The 15,689-nt window shown below is 36.8% G+C and overlaps 2 protein-coding genes across 2 annotated transcripts in view; one reads left to right on the top strand and one right to left on the bottom strand.

Annotated features, from left to right (window-relative positions):
* EIF3M (eukaryotic translation initiation factor 3 subunit M) overlaps positions 1 to 10,550 on the top strand; it is a 20,530-nt gene extending 9,980 nt beyond the window's left edge. Inside the window, exons 6-11 of the mRNA XM_006031672.3 lie at positions 918 to 1,001; positions 2,919 to 3,018; positions 3,565 to 3,646; positions 8,934 to 9,077; positions 9,787 to 9,847; positions 10,331 to 10,550. Coding sequence (XP_006031734.1) covers positions 918 to 1,001; positions 2,919 to 3,018; positions 3,565 to 3,646; positions 8,934 to 9,077; positions 9,787 to 9,847; positions 10,331 to 10,451 — 592 coding nt within the window. The 3' untranslated portion in view covers positions 10,452 to 10,550. The remainder of the gene's footprint in view (positions 1 to 917; positions 1,002 to 2,918; positions 3,019 to 3,564; positions 3,647 to 8,933; positions 9,078 to 9,786; positions 9,848 to 10,330) is intronic.
* A 228-nt stretch (positions 10,551 to 10,778) lies between these two features.
* Positions 10,779 to 15,689, bottom strand: part of LOC102381332 (coiled-coil domain-containing protein 73-like) — a gene marked incomplete at its 5' end in the record, with an annotated part of 26,536 nt that continues 21,625 nt past the window's right edge. The window contains one exon of the mRNA XM_006031678.3: positions 10,779 to 11,664. Coding sequence (XP_006031740.1) covers positions 11,422 to 11,664 — 243 coding nt within the window. The remainder of the gene's footprint in view (positions 11,665 to 15,689) is intronic.

Below are 15,689 nucleotides of genomic sequence, written 5' to 3'. Positions count from 1 at the left end.
CCCTTGCCCCTTCTCCCCCTGATGCCCCTTTCCCTCCACAGACTTACCTACAAGCCACTGCTCTCCACACTGCCGGGCTGCGTTCCCAGCCACATGCATGCCTATGGCTGCATACATGCACGTGGTATCTGGGGGCCCCAGCCAGAAGGCATATTATATTTGTCAGTGACATATCAGGTACACTAGCCAAAAAAAGCCGATTTAATGTTAATTTTACTTTTATTGGCGCCAATCCAACATGCAGTCAATATATCAGTGCACCTCTAGTTATTTCTGATTTTGTGAATCACCACCAGTAGGGAAGATTTAGGAACTAGGATTAAAATCGTGTGACAAAACAGTCTCTGGCTCCCCCTTCCAGTGTGTTTGCTTTTTTTTAGTTTTACAGAAGCAAAAAAAAGTAGTAAGAGCTTAATTTTGTCTCAAAAAGCAGCAGCTGGTGCTCTGAATGTCCTTGGAGAACAGATCTGTTAAATAAGATGGTTCTGATTGTACATGGTTACTTTTCTGACCGCAGATGCTTTTTAAGATGTGCCATTTTGCATTCTGAAATAAACTCATCAGCACTACTTATTTGGCAGTGATTAGATCCAGATGTGTGTAAGGAGTGTTCTAATGAATCGTATAAAGCTGTTTCCAGCTAGGAAAGCTTTCCATAACTGGCAGGTAATTTATCAGTTTAAGAGAATGAAATGAAGGGTGAAGATAAACATTTTGTAAATCCAAAATTGAATGAATACATTTAGCTAATTTGCCCCCTTGACTTCAGTGCAATTAAAATTGATCATCCACATCCTTCAAGAATAATTTCATTTGAAATATAACTTCATAATGGAGTTGTTTTAAATATTTGAGTAGCTTGTTATAATTATTTTTCAGACTTCCTGAAGTAACACCTTTTCCCCCCTCCCTTATAGTGATACTGCAGCAAAAGTAATGGTGGAACTATTGGGAAGTTACACAGAGGATAATGCCTCCCAGGCTAGAGTTGATGCTCACAGGTAATATGAAACTTTTGGGTTTTCTTAACGATGACTTGTAATTCATCAGTTGCATTATTATATGCCAAACACAATGAGTATCAATCAGTTAGTCACCCATCTGATTCTTAGATGTAAAATCCTTGTTAATCCTACCTTCCCTTATCCCCCAAAATTGTGTGCTTCTAATTGCTTTGAATTTTCAAACTTCTTGGGTGTTCTGTTGTTGCTGCTTTCTGGCATTCACAGAACTAAAGTGAGATTTTAAGCTAGTCTTTGTTGGAAGGGATGATCAGGTCAGTGCACATGTATGGGTAAGGAAGGCTACTTTATTATATGGTATATTTTTACACTGGTTACTTTATATCAAATTCTATTTCAAAATGCAGTATATAGCTTGATAAAAAACCACTCTTCTGAGTGTCCTTCCACTCCCAACAGACTCAGCTGTGAAGTTTTGTGGTATACAGGGTCTTCATAAAGTCTTTGTGCACTTTTAAACTTTAATAACTTGGGTTGTGAACAAGGACTTTATGAAGACCCTGTATAAGGATATTGTCATAATAGCTTTGGAGAAAAAGCAAGCAAATATGCATTTTCTGCAGGTGCTGTATAACTAAAAGCTTTGGTCATACATGTGTAAGTTCACTGTCACCTTCTCTGTACAGGATGGTTTGGAATAAGATTGCTTCATGTAATTCTGTCATAACATACATAAAGGGATTACATTAAGGTCACAAGCCTTGATTTTGGAATCTCTTGTGTCTGAATATACAACTTTGATATTCTTTTAAAGTAGTCCTTTTAATGCAACTTCCCCTGTACATTTGAAAGTACATTCTGTGTTACCTTATTTTAAAATGGGTGAATGTTTTCTGCCTGGCAGCTAAGATAGGGATGTGAGACTTTGCTCAGTAATTAAGGCTGTGAAGTGAACAGAACTAACAAGTTAGTGGAAGAGTTGTTCCCATTCTAGCACAGCTTTCCCTTGGTCAATATGGAATCTCATTCTCTATTACAAAGCTGTTGCTCTGCTCCTACCACAGTGCTCAGTGGAAGCTAGGTATATGTTCAATTCTGTTAGCACATTTGGAGATTTTAGCTGCAGCTGACAAGCCCTATTAAGCAAGTACAGATGGTGATTTTTTTTCACAGGATTGTCTGCATAGGGACACACAGGAAGGGTAAGATAAGTTAACTAGAGATGTAAAGTCACTGTGCATAAGCTAAATTCTTGAGGATTAAGCTTCAGCAATCTAAAGCCATTTATTCTTAAATGAGAACATCCACATAGGGTTTAACGCATGATGTTGTGTTTATGGAAACTGAAAGTTCTTTGCAGCAAAGACTTGCTTCAGATCTGACTGATGCATCATGCAGTAAGGTCACACACTCTCTTAAGACCCTTAGGTGCCAAGTGATAATATTTCAAAACAGGTTAAGAAACTAGGTATATCTAGTTACAAAGCATGTAGCTTAACAAAAGCTTTCATCAACTATCTTAAATGTTTTTTAGGCTTGTTCAAAGTTTGTTCATACTGGTAAATGATGGACCTCAGTATTTGTAGGTTTATTCAGGTTTTTGACCCAGGCATTTGACATTCTATGACACTTTTGGAGTATTGTAAAAATTATCCATCTTTAAAAGCAAAAGTTATTTAAGGGAATAAAAACCAAGAGCATAGCTAAGTCATGACATTGGGAGTTGTGATCTGGAGTCTGACAAATTTCCTCTGTGATATTGGACAAATTACTCAAACTTTCTTTTCCTCAGTTTTCCTATAATCAAAATACTCCTCCTGGTGTTACACACTCTTGATTATTAATAACGTAAGCACTTTGAGATTCTATTGAAAGTATTATGGAAGTACCAAGTATATTTACACAGTTTGTTAATGTATATATATTGTGAATAAGAGTACCCTTTTTCCCAACTAGATGTATTGTACGAGCATTGAAGGATCCAAATACCTTCCTTTTCGACCATCTTCTTGCCTTAAAGCCAGTCAAATTTTTGGAAGGAGAACTTATCCATGATGTAAGTAATTCTGTTTTCTGGAGGGTGCTATTTGTTTTGTTTTGAAATTGAATTATTGCTTTTGTCTTATACGCTAACAATGACCATTGACCTGCAAGAGATGCATGAGCAAAGGATTTTTTTTTTTAAGTTTGAATCAGTAAGTAAATAAATAACATAAGCATCTTCAGAGAATTGCTAAAGCAGGTGTGCTTTGCCTTAGCAAATTTTGTTGCAAAGCTTCAGATTCTGCCAACAAATACATAAGCGCAAGTGCTCTGAATTCAGAGAGTGCATAGAGAAACAAGCTGTAGACAAATGGTTCATTTTGGAGTTAGTGGGAGTTACCATTACCTGGAGGCAGAACTTGACTTTAGTCAACTTTGTTCCTGTTTACTTAGTGCCAGTTGACATTTTGGAAATACATTTAGAATTGTTCCTTTAAGCAGTGTTTTCGTATGCCTCATGCAAATGCTGAAATTTGAGATGCATACTCTGTGGAAATGTAATGAAATTAGAAAATATTTTAACTGGTTTTATATTTAATATTTTCTTCCTTCTCTTTAGCTTTTGACCATTTTTGTAAGTGCTAAATTAGTATCCTATGTAAAGTTTTACCAGAACAACAAGGACTTCATTGACTCGCTGGGTAAGTTGTTGTTTTAGGTTGGTCGCTTGCTTGCTTTATGATTGCATTTCTTATCCAGTGCTTCAGTTCCTGACTAGATGTGAAACCTGAGTTTCCATGCCCAGTTTGTTGCAAACCTAATCCATAATTTATTTCATATTAAAATTTCCCTTATCTCATTCTGTTATTCTCAGTGTCTGCACTTTGAGAACTGTTGTAGAAATATCAGTGTCCCACTTTCCCCTGTGCTGCTCCATACTTAAGATCATACTGATTTTTGTACGTAGAGATGGCAGTGAAGATCACGTGTAGTCAGACTGCATCTGAGCCCAATGTCCTGATTGACTTGTGATCTTATGTCAAACACCTTGGCAAGATATTTCCTTTCACTTAGTGCAATATAGTATTGTAAATGAAATGGCAAATGCTATAAAATTCTTTTATTTCCTGTCCTGATGCTATGTTTCAGCATTATGCAACACTTCAGTATACACAAGGATTTGAAAATGGACGTGTTAGTTTGTGAAGTTTCTGTGTAGTCATTAGTTAAACACTTCAGTAAGAGTCAGAATGTTTTTGTTCCTGAGTGCAGACATCTTGCTTATAAGTATCTTTACCCCCAATAACCTGGAGATACAAGCCTGTGTAATTACAAGTAAAAGTGTTGTGGGGGAGGGAGTTACTGTGACACTGTACATTTTGTGTGTTTATGAAGTAGTTTGACAGCTAACGTCTCTAAGGTTAATTGTTATAAGACTAGATGAAAGATATCTAGTACAAGTTCAGAATTTGAGCGTTTAAAAGCAAGATTTGTCCAGACATACAAATGGGTTAAGATGACCATAAAACATAAATAGAGGCTTTGGGGGATGGAGTTAAGCCCTTATCTTAACAAGACAACTTTGCAAGGCGAAAGTTTTTGCAGGAGAAACTCTTGCACAGGACCAGTCTGGCTTTGCTGCCCTGCTCTCCCTCTGTTCCCCATATGCAGGGTTTCCAGTGTGGGGAAAGTGGTGGGGAGTCTTTCCCCCACTGCTGCTTCCCCTGCTCTATCTCTAGGACTGGGAGTACTGCTTCCCATTTCTCCTCACATTTTCCTCAGGCAGGGATTACCCTGCTCTGGGAAAGGCACAGAGAGCAGGGGATGAGTGGCTGCAGGCTGAATGCCTGTACTGCTTCCTCTCCTGGAAAGATTTCTAGCAATGGAAATTTATCAGAAATTAGTACCTTGTGTGTGCTTTGGTAGCTGCCAGCAGAAGCCTTCTGCCTCTGAGGTGGTGTTACCCTATTTACAGAAAGATTCTGCTGCTATAGGGAGCTGAGAGTGTGGACATATGGAGTCCTGCCAACAGAATGGGGGGCATGACTGAACCACAGCAGCAGTGTGCTGCATCTGGGGTACCCCATCAGGCCCTGTCCACTTCATCTGCTCCAAACTCAAAAGCATGCTGGTAAAGCTGCTCTAGGATTACCCCAGGAGCCATTCTCTAGAACAGTGGTTCTCAACTGTTTTTTGTACCAGGACCCCATTTGTAAACATTGACAGCCAGTCTTGATCCAGTGCCCATCACTCCTGATCTGCTGCCCCCAGGTTCTAGCCCCCCCCACCACACACACACACACGGACACACAGTGGAGCTAGGACCTGGGTGCAGCAGATCAGGATTCTGTCAGCCTGAAAGGGAAAAGCTGCAGGTTTCCCATGTTTTTCTCCTTTAAAGATGACTCCATTTTTTAACTTTGTTTGCAACCCTTTCATATATTCTTGCAACCCTCTTTGGGTTGTGACCCATGGGTTAAGAAATGCTGCTCTAGAACACTGAAGACAGGTCTCAAATGTGGCTGTAAAGGAACGCCACGACCAGTATTAACTGCGCACATTCAGGTTTGGCACATGTCCGGGCACGCGGATGGGCAGGGCATAGTTGATGTGGTAGTTGTAGCATGCTACAGTTATTGTAGACATGCTCTCTGTAATGAAAATCAGGCCCAAATGGTTTTTCAGTGTTTAGTATAAATGTTTCCTGTTTAACTGACAAGACTGGTGTGCTGGGTAGGTCAGAACTGGGGGGGTTCTATCCAAAACAGTATGAGCAAGTTTGCACCGTAACCTGTAGAAGCTACCAGTCCTGTACTTGCTAGAGTTCTAAATATAACCCAAAGAAAAGAGTTCTTCTTCTGTTTTCACTTTTATTGCTTAAATGATTGAACTCTACCAAATAGCTCTATAACAAGGGTGAAGACAATAAGATAAAGTAGATGCAAATATTTTTGTGTATGCTTAATGCTTTGCTGGTGCATTAGACCTAGCAAACCATATTCTGTCCCAGTTAATTTGTTTCATGGCATGAAGCTGTGTGATGGAATTTTAATGTCAGCACCCTCTTTATTTACACACTGTGGAAAAAAGGAGTAGTAATTAACACTTTGACACTCCCCCATTGATGTGTAATTGACTGTTTCAAAGGAGCACTGGTTCATAAGCTATTGAATGCATTAAAATTACGTTTTCTATATTGCAGCTTTTTAGGACAGGGGTCAGTGACAATGCAGAAATTGCTCAATGATGCAGATTTTTTTATTACTGTATTAAGTTTTGACATATTGGTAATGAATAAATGTTTCCATAAAAAATAGACTTTTTTATAACTTTGATTTTGAAATGACACTTGAATTATTGAATGAATGTATTTGAGAAAACAGTGTTATAGTTTTGTGAAACAAAACAAGTTTAATGCAGTCTTTAACACTTGTCATTTGACTTTAAAGGATTGCGATATGATTTTCAGAATAAATATATCAAGGATTTTAAGGAACTGCTACTTTAGGTATTCAAAGTAAAATGATGTGACTGGAAACATCAGTGGTTTTTTGTGGACAAAAGAACTTGCCGTTGGAGAGCTATAATTTGTATGTAGGGTAGGACATAGCTTTTTGCATGCATATTTGAAACATTGCAAAATCATAGTGATTACTTCAGTGGGGCAAAAAAACCTATTTTGTTACTTCCAGGCAACTTTCACAATAAATGCTGCTTGTCTGTTTCTAGACATAATTGCCAAATATGCAGTTTTGAGGGTGTTGTTTGATTAAATGGAGAACATTAATTAACAGCTGATGTTCCACGTTAACTCCATATTATGCTTAACCATTAATATGACCAGCATTATTCTTGTTTCATTTTTACTCTATTAAACTTTGTTTTTTAAAGTGAAATCTACGAACGTGGGGATTTGGGGTATGTTAAGCATATCCTGTTCCATAATAGAACTCATGTGTAATTAAAATATTTTAATAGTAAAACCTGTTTCAGATTTTTAAGTTTTCTCCCTTCTTGCTCTCTTAATAACTGTCATAAAATTGTATAAAGAATGTCTCAAAAAGCATTTGCTAGGATACTAAATCAGTGTTAGATTGCAATGTGAACAAGTATTTCTGGTCAAATTTAATCTAAAACTTTTTAAAACTGGTGGTTGGTATAAAAAAAGATGTAGGGTCATAATGAAAGGTATATGAAAATTCCTAGCAAAACTTGAAAGGATAGTATTTTAAACATATTCCTCTGAAAAGCATTTAAAGCAAAACAAAAAAACTCTTGTTTCTGCTTTCAAGTATTTTGAAAATTCTATAAATATATTTTTTAACAATATTTTAACAGTAGGTTTAAAATAACTGCTAATAAAGGATTTGCTTTAGTTCTGCTCTTTCAGATCAAGACTAAATAAAAATCAAATTATTCTACAAAAGCTATTGAATAAAGGCTCCTACAGGTGGCATCAGATTGTTACAATTTGTTGCGTTATTGATGCTGACAACTTAGGCCACCAGTAGCATTATCTTGTGTCAACTGAATCGCCCTAACATGTCCACATTTTAATCTGGTGTTATCAGCAACCTTCTTGCTTCAGAAAGTTAATCAGCATCTCATTTGCATTTGTTAATTAGGGTTAATGTGCACTAATTGATTTTTTGATGCTTGTAGATTTCCATTAAACCCAGTTAGCTACAGTTGCTGGTGCTCCTCATTCATTTGAGTTATGATGATCACATTTCTGTTGAATCTGTGCCAGATATAGAGCCTGCATCATAATTATTGCTAATTAGCACAACATGTCCTGTACTAATGTGCTTCCCTGATCTTCTTTTAGTGTATGATTGTTATAAATTCCAAACCTGAATATTTCCTTAGTAGTGTTGTTATCCATGTTGTCCTACTGGAACAAAGCAATTCCAGTTAATTTTTAATGGAACTTCTTATGTCAATTCTAGCTTTTTATCTTAAACACAACACAACAAAAAATTACAAATAAGTATCCAAATAAGGTGAGATAGTTGGGGGAGACCACTCTAGTCTAGGCTAGTTCTTAGTACTTTTGAGGATTTTGACCTGTTCTGCATGAGACCATAGTTCAGTTTCATTCTCTGCCAGACTTACACTGTGGAGAATCTTAGAGAGATGACCTGCCTCTCAGTGTGTAAAGTGGAGAATAACAGCTCTTTCCTATCTCCCTTGGGTGCTCTAAGGAGAAATGTACTGAAGATTGAGAGGGTGTAATGATGAGGGCTATAAAAGATGGGTAGATGATTCCCTTTTCTCCATCATTTCTGCACATAAATGGTATTATTTCAGGTGACCCTGTTACTGTTGGTAATAGAAATACTTCCTTTTTGGAGGAAACAGCTGTACTCTGTAAAGGTTATTGTTGGGAGAATTTGCTTTCAAGGAGCAGTCTACCACAGCCACAGTGGTATGGGTGTAGATAGACAAAATAAGGGGGCAAGAGTTCAGGATCATATGGTAGTGGGAAAAACTTGGTCTTCATCAGTCAGTTGTGTTTTCTTGCTCCATTATTCTGTTCTTCTGCTTAGTAGTCCACTTAAATGTGTATTGCCTTGCTCTAAAGATGTCCTGCCTTCATTTTGGGGGACACTGATATAATTGCTTGGGGCCACCTTTACATCCTTAAATTTCAAGGAGATATAAACTGTTTATTCTCACTTGTTCAACAGACTCCTAGGTCTAGATAATATTCTGCATTTTCATGCAATTTTTGTGCACTTTCAGGTTTCAGAAATATCTGAATAAATTGCACATTACTAAAATATTTAAGATATTCTGCAAAAATAAAAAGAACATTTTACCTTATAAAAATGTTGATAGAGCCAGATGAGAAACATTGATGCACATGATGTAAAGTGAATTTGAAATAATTCTGAGGCATATGTAGTAGAAAGAACATGGAAAATAGTTTAACTTGTTAATACTTTATGAGCATGCATTATACTTCATAGATGTTCTGTTGTTCAGGTTTGTTGCACGAACAGAATATGGCAAAAATGAGATTACTTACTTTTATGGGGATGGCAGTGGAAAACAAAGAAATTTCATTTGACACAATGCAACAGGAACTTCAGATTGGGGCTGAGGATGTAGAAGCATTTGTTATTGATGGTAAGCATTGGTATTCCACTCTATTTTACATCAGGGCCTTTTCCCTGAAATTTGTTTTTGTTCTAAAATTAATGTCTTATTGTTAGGACAAAAGTAATTTGAATATTACATTGGTGGGAATTAAACCTCAAAAACTATAAAGGCATATATAACTTTAATAATGCAAATATTTAGCCAGATTTTACACAGCTTTGTAACATATTAAAACATGAGCAATATGAGGTTGGTGAGACCAGCCATGCATTTAAAGAATCCCAAATTTTCACTTCTGATTTATTTTAAAATTAATTTGTAAAACTTCATGTTTAAAGATATGGCCCTACTGTTGGCTTTTAAGTACTGTTTTGTTTTCAATGATGGGAACTGTATTTCAAGTAATCCTTTATGGAACTAATAAATTGTTTGCAAGTTTAATTTGTCAGCTGTTTTTGCTTGCTGTCATTAAAACAGGATGTGTTTTGTAGGGGAGAGGAGTTCATAAAAATGCACAGGATATTGCTTTAATAGATTGGCACCAAAGCATAAGATTTATGCTTGGCTTTTATCTTGTTACGTCATTGCTGTTCTGCCTACCCGATTGTTGTAACCAATAGCTAAATAGCATGAAGCAAGTTATTACTAGCGTATATTTTCATTTAAAGATTCTTATGCTATTTAATATCCTTTGCTTTTTGGAAAAATATTCAAAAAACAAGTCTGCTTTTTTCAGCTGTTAAGACAAAGATGGTATACTGCAAAATTGATCAGACACAGAGGAAAGTAGTAGTCAGGTAAGACTTAATTCTTTGCAGCATTTTGCAGAACAGTTTAGTATTTTATTATTTCATTTAATATATGTTTAATATTTTAACTAGAAGCAAGGTATTGTTCCTATCAGTTGCCTGTAGTTAAATAGTTGCTATTTATCATAATTTTATTAAAGCTCAGACTGAATGTGATTAGCTTATTTAATGAAAGAGTCCTATTTTCCAGCACATTTCATTTAATGACCTATCAGTGACAAGAATACTAATGACTTCTGTTGCTTTAAATACTTGGGGAAGACTACAGAAGTCTGTAATGGGTACGGTGAAGCTTTTGAGAGAGCGATAAAAGAGATGTTATCATGCTCAATTTATATATTGACAATTAGTTTTTTACCTCTGTTTACCCTGGTGTTTAGTTAGATATTTGCCAAACAAAAATGTTAGAAGGGCATTGCTGGCAAAGATGGTGTTTGTTAATCCTTTTAAAATTTTGTTTTACTTCTATAGTCACAGCACACACAGGACTTTTGGGAAGCAGCAGTGGCAACAGTTGTATGACACACTTAACACCTGGAAACAAAATTTGAATCAAGTGAAGAACAGTCTCCTCAGTCTTTCTGATACCTGATTTTTTTTGTTTTTATTCACTTTGAATAAATTTCCCAATCGTAGTAAAGCATTCAAAAATTTATTTTGACAGTTGTGAACTTTTCTGTGTCAAATGTCTGCATTTGGTTTTAAGAAATTTGACTTTGAAAGACGACGAGCTACAGAAAAAAATAAAATTAAAATAGGAAAACCTCCTAAGTTGACTTACACAGTTTGTATTAATAATAATAATAATGGACAGCGCACAAAATAGTACATTTAGTTCTTGTTGGTTATGTCAGTGGTCATCCTTTCCCTGTTTGATTGTAGTAGGAAAGGGAAGAAAGAAGCAAAAGGATGATGGTGATGATGCAAAAAATTATAGGGGATACAGAAACTTAACTTCTGCCAAAACTGAGAAATGAAAATCAGTTGGATAAAGAAAAATTTACCCTGTAGAAGTAACTATTGATACCTCATATATATGTACATATGCAATACACTTCTAAAAGACAATATTTACTCTAAGAATTGGCATCCATCGTAGTTGGCTCTCTATTAAAATACCTGATGCATACGAGTAGCATACTTCATTGTTCTTCTGGCAGTTTGTGATGTTGTTTATCCTAAAAAGCCAAGGGAACCAATTCATTCTGAAGCCTGTTTGTCTCTCTCGTTTGATTGTTATGCTTTCAGAAACAAGGAAGTCCTACAGCTAAGATTTTTCAGGATTTGAGCTGTATATATACTGCCAATTACAGTTAACAGCTGTAAATAAAACTGCTTATCAATGTTTTAACTTCTAGCAACAGCTTTACAACCTATCACAAGGACTTTGGTTGCACAAATATTGGGAATCCATTCTAATAGGATTACATCCAGACGACAAAAAACTTTGGAGCATCTGCAACTTAGATTTACACAAAGAATAAAATATGTAGTTCTGTACTTCCAATGGCAGACCTCTACAAATCTGATTCACATATTTTAAGCATATTCAGACAAGTGAATTAGATATCTGTTTTGTCTTCTGTCACTGCATCTGTACTTTCTTCATATTTCCTCTTACGAGACCGGCAGAGCCTTTCCATATCCAAAAACTTTTCTATTTCTTTGATTTGATTTTTTATTAAGTTATTCTGAGTATTCCAGTCCTCTTCAAATGAACTTTCATTTAAAATTGGTGTGTTGGCTTTGTAAGTCACACAAGATTTCTGCTCATAACACAAAGCTGTAGTAAGTCTTGGCTTGACCTAAAAAACAATACATACATTTAGTACTTAATGCGGTAGATCCAGGCTAACTTGACACATCTTGAGATCCATAGCAAGTTACTGAATTTTGCTATTTAGCAAGTAAAGGAACAAACATGATTAACGATGAGTATAATCAGAATTGTACACTTTTAGTTTGAAAAGCATATTTTTAATTGCTTTATACTGGATAATGTATTTGTAAATGTACTATAGCATTAACTAAAAATAAGTCTTAAATACGATACTTCAGTACATTTGAGGAAAAGGGGAGGACTGCCAGTTTTGTTGATTATGTATATCGATCAGCAAAGTATTTGCTAATAAAATTGCCAGTTGTATATATTTTACAATGATTTCTAACAGTTACAAAATACACCTTTTGCTGATATTGTACAGTTTCCTTTGACAAACAAAAACAAGCCAGGAAGATAATTTATCTTTGAGTCTAATTAGCTTCATGTCTCAGAAGGGTTAAGACATCAGTGAGGATAAATGGGTGTCATATTTTTACGGGCTTTTGCTTTTCAGATGGTTGCGATTACCATTTGGTAGAGATCTACTAAAAAAAAGGACTTTATTTGACCAAGTCAGGCATGTGCAACTGTAATCAGTATTTTATGAATCCAAGAGCAGTAGATCAGGGGTGCTCAACCTCCAGCCTGCAGACCAAATGCAGCCCACAGGCTTCCCTACAGGTTAGGAAATTTGGCACCCGGGGAGCAATGGCAATTAACATGGCCACCCTTCCCTCTGCTAAATTCCCAAACCGCAAGGCCTGTGTGGTTGACTGGAGCTGACCCACACCCACTTCCCTACCTGCATGGCCTAGCCACTCCCCCTTCTCCTGCAGGGGTGGGTTGCCCCTCACCTCCCTCTGTGTGGCAAGATAGTGCCCACCATGCCCACCCCAGGCACCAGATTGAGACCACCAGCTGGATCTGGCCCATGGATAGACTGAGAAATGTTCATCTAACCCACTGGGGAAACAGGTTGAGCACCACTGCAGTAAATGATTAAAAAATGGCTAAAATCACATCTGCAAGCAATGTTACTACTTCCAAATAGTTTGCAAGTAAAAATGTTTTGAAAAAACGTATTTTGCCTGTTTTAAGTTCTTCTATCCCTTGAATTATGGCCATCCATTTAATGTTCCACTGTAGCAAAACATGGTAAGCCACAACGTTAATGCTGTGGAAGGAAAGGAAAATATATACTGCAGCTTTTCCCTCCATTTTCTTCTTTGCAGAAAACTACTACTATTAAAGGAGGGGGGAATTGTTAACCGACCCTTAGAAAGTTGACAATTTTCCAAGCTAGGACTTTGGTGCAAGCTTCCTATTTTAATCATTCTAAAATAGCTAGTATAATATTTCTTTTATGTGTTCTTTTGGTTTTGGATAACAACTACAGCAACATAATATTTCGTACAGCATATGCTGATTAAATGGTGAGTGCAGACAGCTGCTTTATTTGTGGGGGTGGACCTTTACTGGACTTTTGGTAAACTCAGATATGATATAGTGACTAAATTAAGGTTTAAACTGCCTGTCAGATTACTAATAGAACACACTGAGCATGTCAGGCTGCGTATTAAGGAACAGCACTATAAAAACGCACTGCCCACCCTGAGTGCCAAAAACTAGACCTTAACCTGACAGTAGTACTTGGGGTTTGTAGAGTGGATTTTCACAGTAGTGCCTCCCTAGCATAGTCCAGCACTATGGAGAAGACCTGAAAGCTAATTTAAAATGGCACTTCCATAGAACTGCAGCTGTTCTATGGAGGTTCTTAGCCTATGGGCAAAGGAGCTGGCTTCATGAACATGTCCAAGTAAGGTATGACTTCCATTGTAGATCATGGTCACTCTTCAGTTTCAGGCAGAAAGAGTGTGTCTCAACGTTTGAGGGAGCATTGACTACACCACCCTACCAAACAATACTGACAAAAATAGATATTCAAGCCCTAACCAACTACAAACCACAAATTTGTTTATTAAATTATATTTGCACTTTAAAGGAAATAGTGCGAGGGAGATTATCCCCCAGAGTACACTGAGAGTATCATATCTTAATTGGAAGACAATGTAGAAAATTAATCCAATTAATTCTTACGTGGTCAAATGCTATGCTGTACACCTAACCAAAAATATTTAACCTTTCAGGGTTGGTTTGTTTGTTTGTTTTTAAATGATAAGGAGTCAGCAGAGCTTAAACTACAGTTCTCTAAACAGCCTAATCATTCTAATGAATATCTTGTGCTGTTGCCATTCTTATCCACAAATAATGGAACACATCCTACTAAAGTCAATAGGATCATGTTTCTGAAAGACTTCATTAGGAGAATACTAAGATTGCATAGTCAAGTGTGCAAGTCAGGAAATAATTTGAAGATGTATATACATCCTTAACTTCATATGTGTGCATCTACTTTCTGATAGTTCAGTTGCCAGCAAAGTTGCTGCTTAGTTCACAGCCATATAAAGTTTTCCTTATAAGCTTAAGTAGCATCTTGTATTACTTTTCATAATCTCTATGTGTATCCAGTTTTCAGGTTATGATGGTCCAGTTTCTCTTATCTGCAGTATCCTTTATTTTTAAAAAGTACATTGTATGGTCTCCTTCTAATAAAAATGACTGATTACTTTGAACCATGGTACAGGAGGACACTTGCAAATCTAAAGTTGTAGAAAGACTGCATGAAGTATTTGAACAAGTATAAATATATAATCACAAACTATGATATTAGAATGTATAAGTACAAATTATCTCCTACATGGCTTCTATCTAAATTCAATGTTTTCTAATTCTTCCATATTTTATTTGTTGAAAAAATCTAGTGCAGAAATTAAAATTCACATTAGTAATGTATAATCCTATGCATCATACAAGTTTTACAATAAAAATACCCTTCTCTAGTAAGCCTTCACTGTAAAGCTTTTATTTGTCAGGATGTACAGTGAATGAAAAATCTTGATTTATGAATTTAAGCAGGAAGTGTTTCAGAACTAAAGGGCTCAATTCCCAGAGGAAAAAAAGGAAAAGAAAAATGTCCTGTTTTTACATCTTCTAGACCAGTATACTTGACTACTAGAAAAGAACTGTAGTAAAGCACAGTGTAGTGCACATACCGAATAGTACAGTAAAGTGCACAATGACAATAAATTGATCGGAGCAAAAACGTATTTTAACTTCTTTCTAATCTTTCATTTCTCCTTTATCACAAAAGTTACAAGTTTGAGGAAGGAAATTATGACAACTACTGTACCAAGACAGGAAAGCAGAGGCATTAGCAGTTTTCTAATACTCTGAAATGCACTTAAAGTCACAAACAAGGGGCATATTTACACAAAATACTTTACTGGCCACATCTATGCCTTAATAAATGTGCTGTAGTTACTGTGCATTAAGTTTAGTTCTTGGATAACCAAGTACTAAATCAATGTGCAGTACTCATAACTGTGCGGTAGCGCTGACTCACAGCTTGTTAGTGATGCTTACTGCACAATAGCCTAATACTACTACACAGTAGTGTATTAGCAGGTTTTTGCCTGGCATGCTACTGCGCAGTGTTATTAGGCTACTGTGCAGTTAGCATCTTGTGTAGATGCATCCACTGTGCATTAGACTAAAGCTCAGTAAAGCACCACCATCTACACACGCACAAGACTTAATACACAGTAAATTAGGCTAATGTGCCATTTGCTAGTACCAGGAAATACAGGTACTAGATTAAAAGTGCATTAGCAGCTGCACAGTAGTGCATGTGTAAATGCTAAACAGGAGCATTTGCTGGGGCCTGCTGCTGCCTGGCTAAGTCCCAATGTGGTGTGGGGGAGCTATGCTAGCCCAACCCAATCCCTACATGGCCAGTATAACTGTCCTGGCAGCTGGGACTGCTGCATCCCAGCCACATGAAGATCAGGTCAGGACCTGATCTCCATGTGACTGGGAGAGCCATCACCCCTCAGTGAAGATGCTGCCTCCCAGCCACATGGGGATTGGGAGGGGGCCCCATGTGGCCGG

Source organism: Alligator sinensis, unplaced genomic scaffold, assembly GCF_000455745.1.
Source record: "Alligator sinensis unplaced genomic scaffold, ASM45574v1 scaffold439_1, whole genome shotgun sequence".
NCBI classification, from domain to species: Eukaryota; Metazoa; Chordata; order Crocodylia; family Alligatoridae; genus Alligator; species Alligator sinensis.
This window is presented reverse-complemented; position numbering and strand designations above follow the sequence as displayed.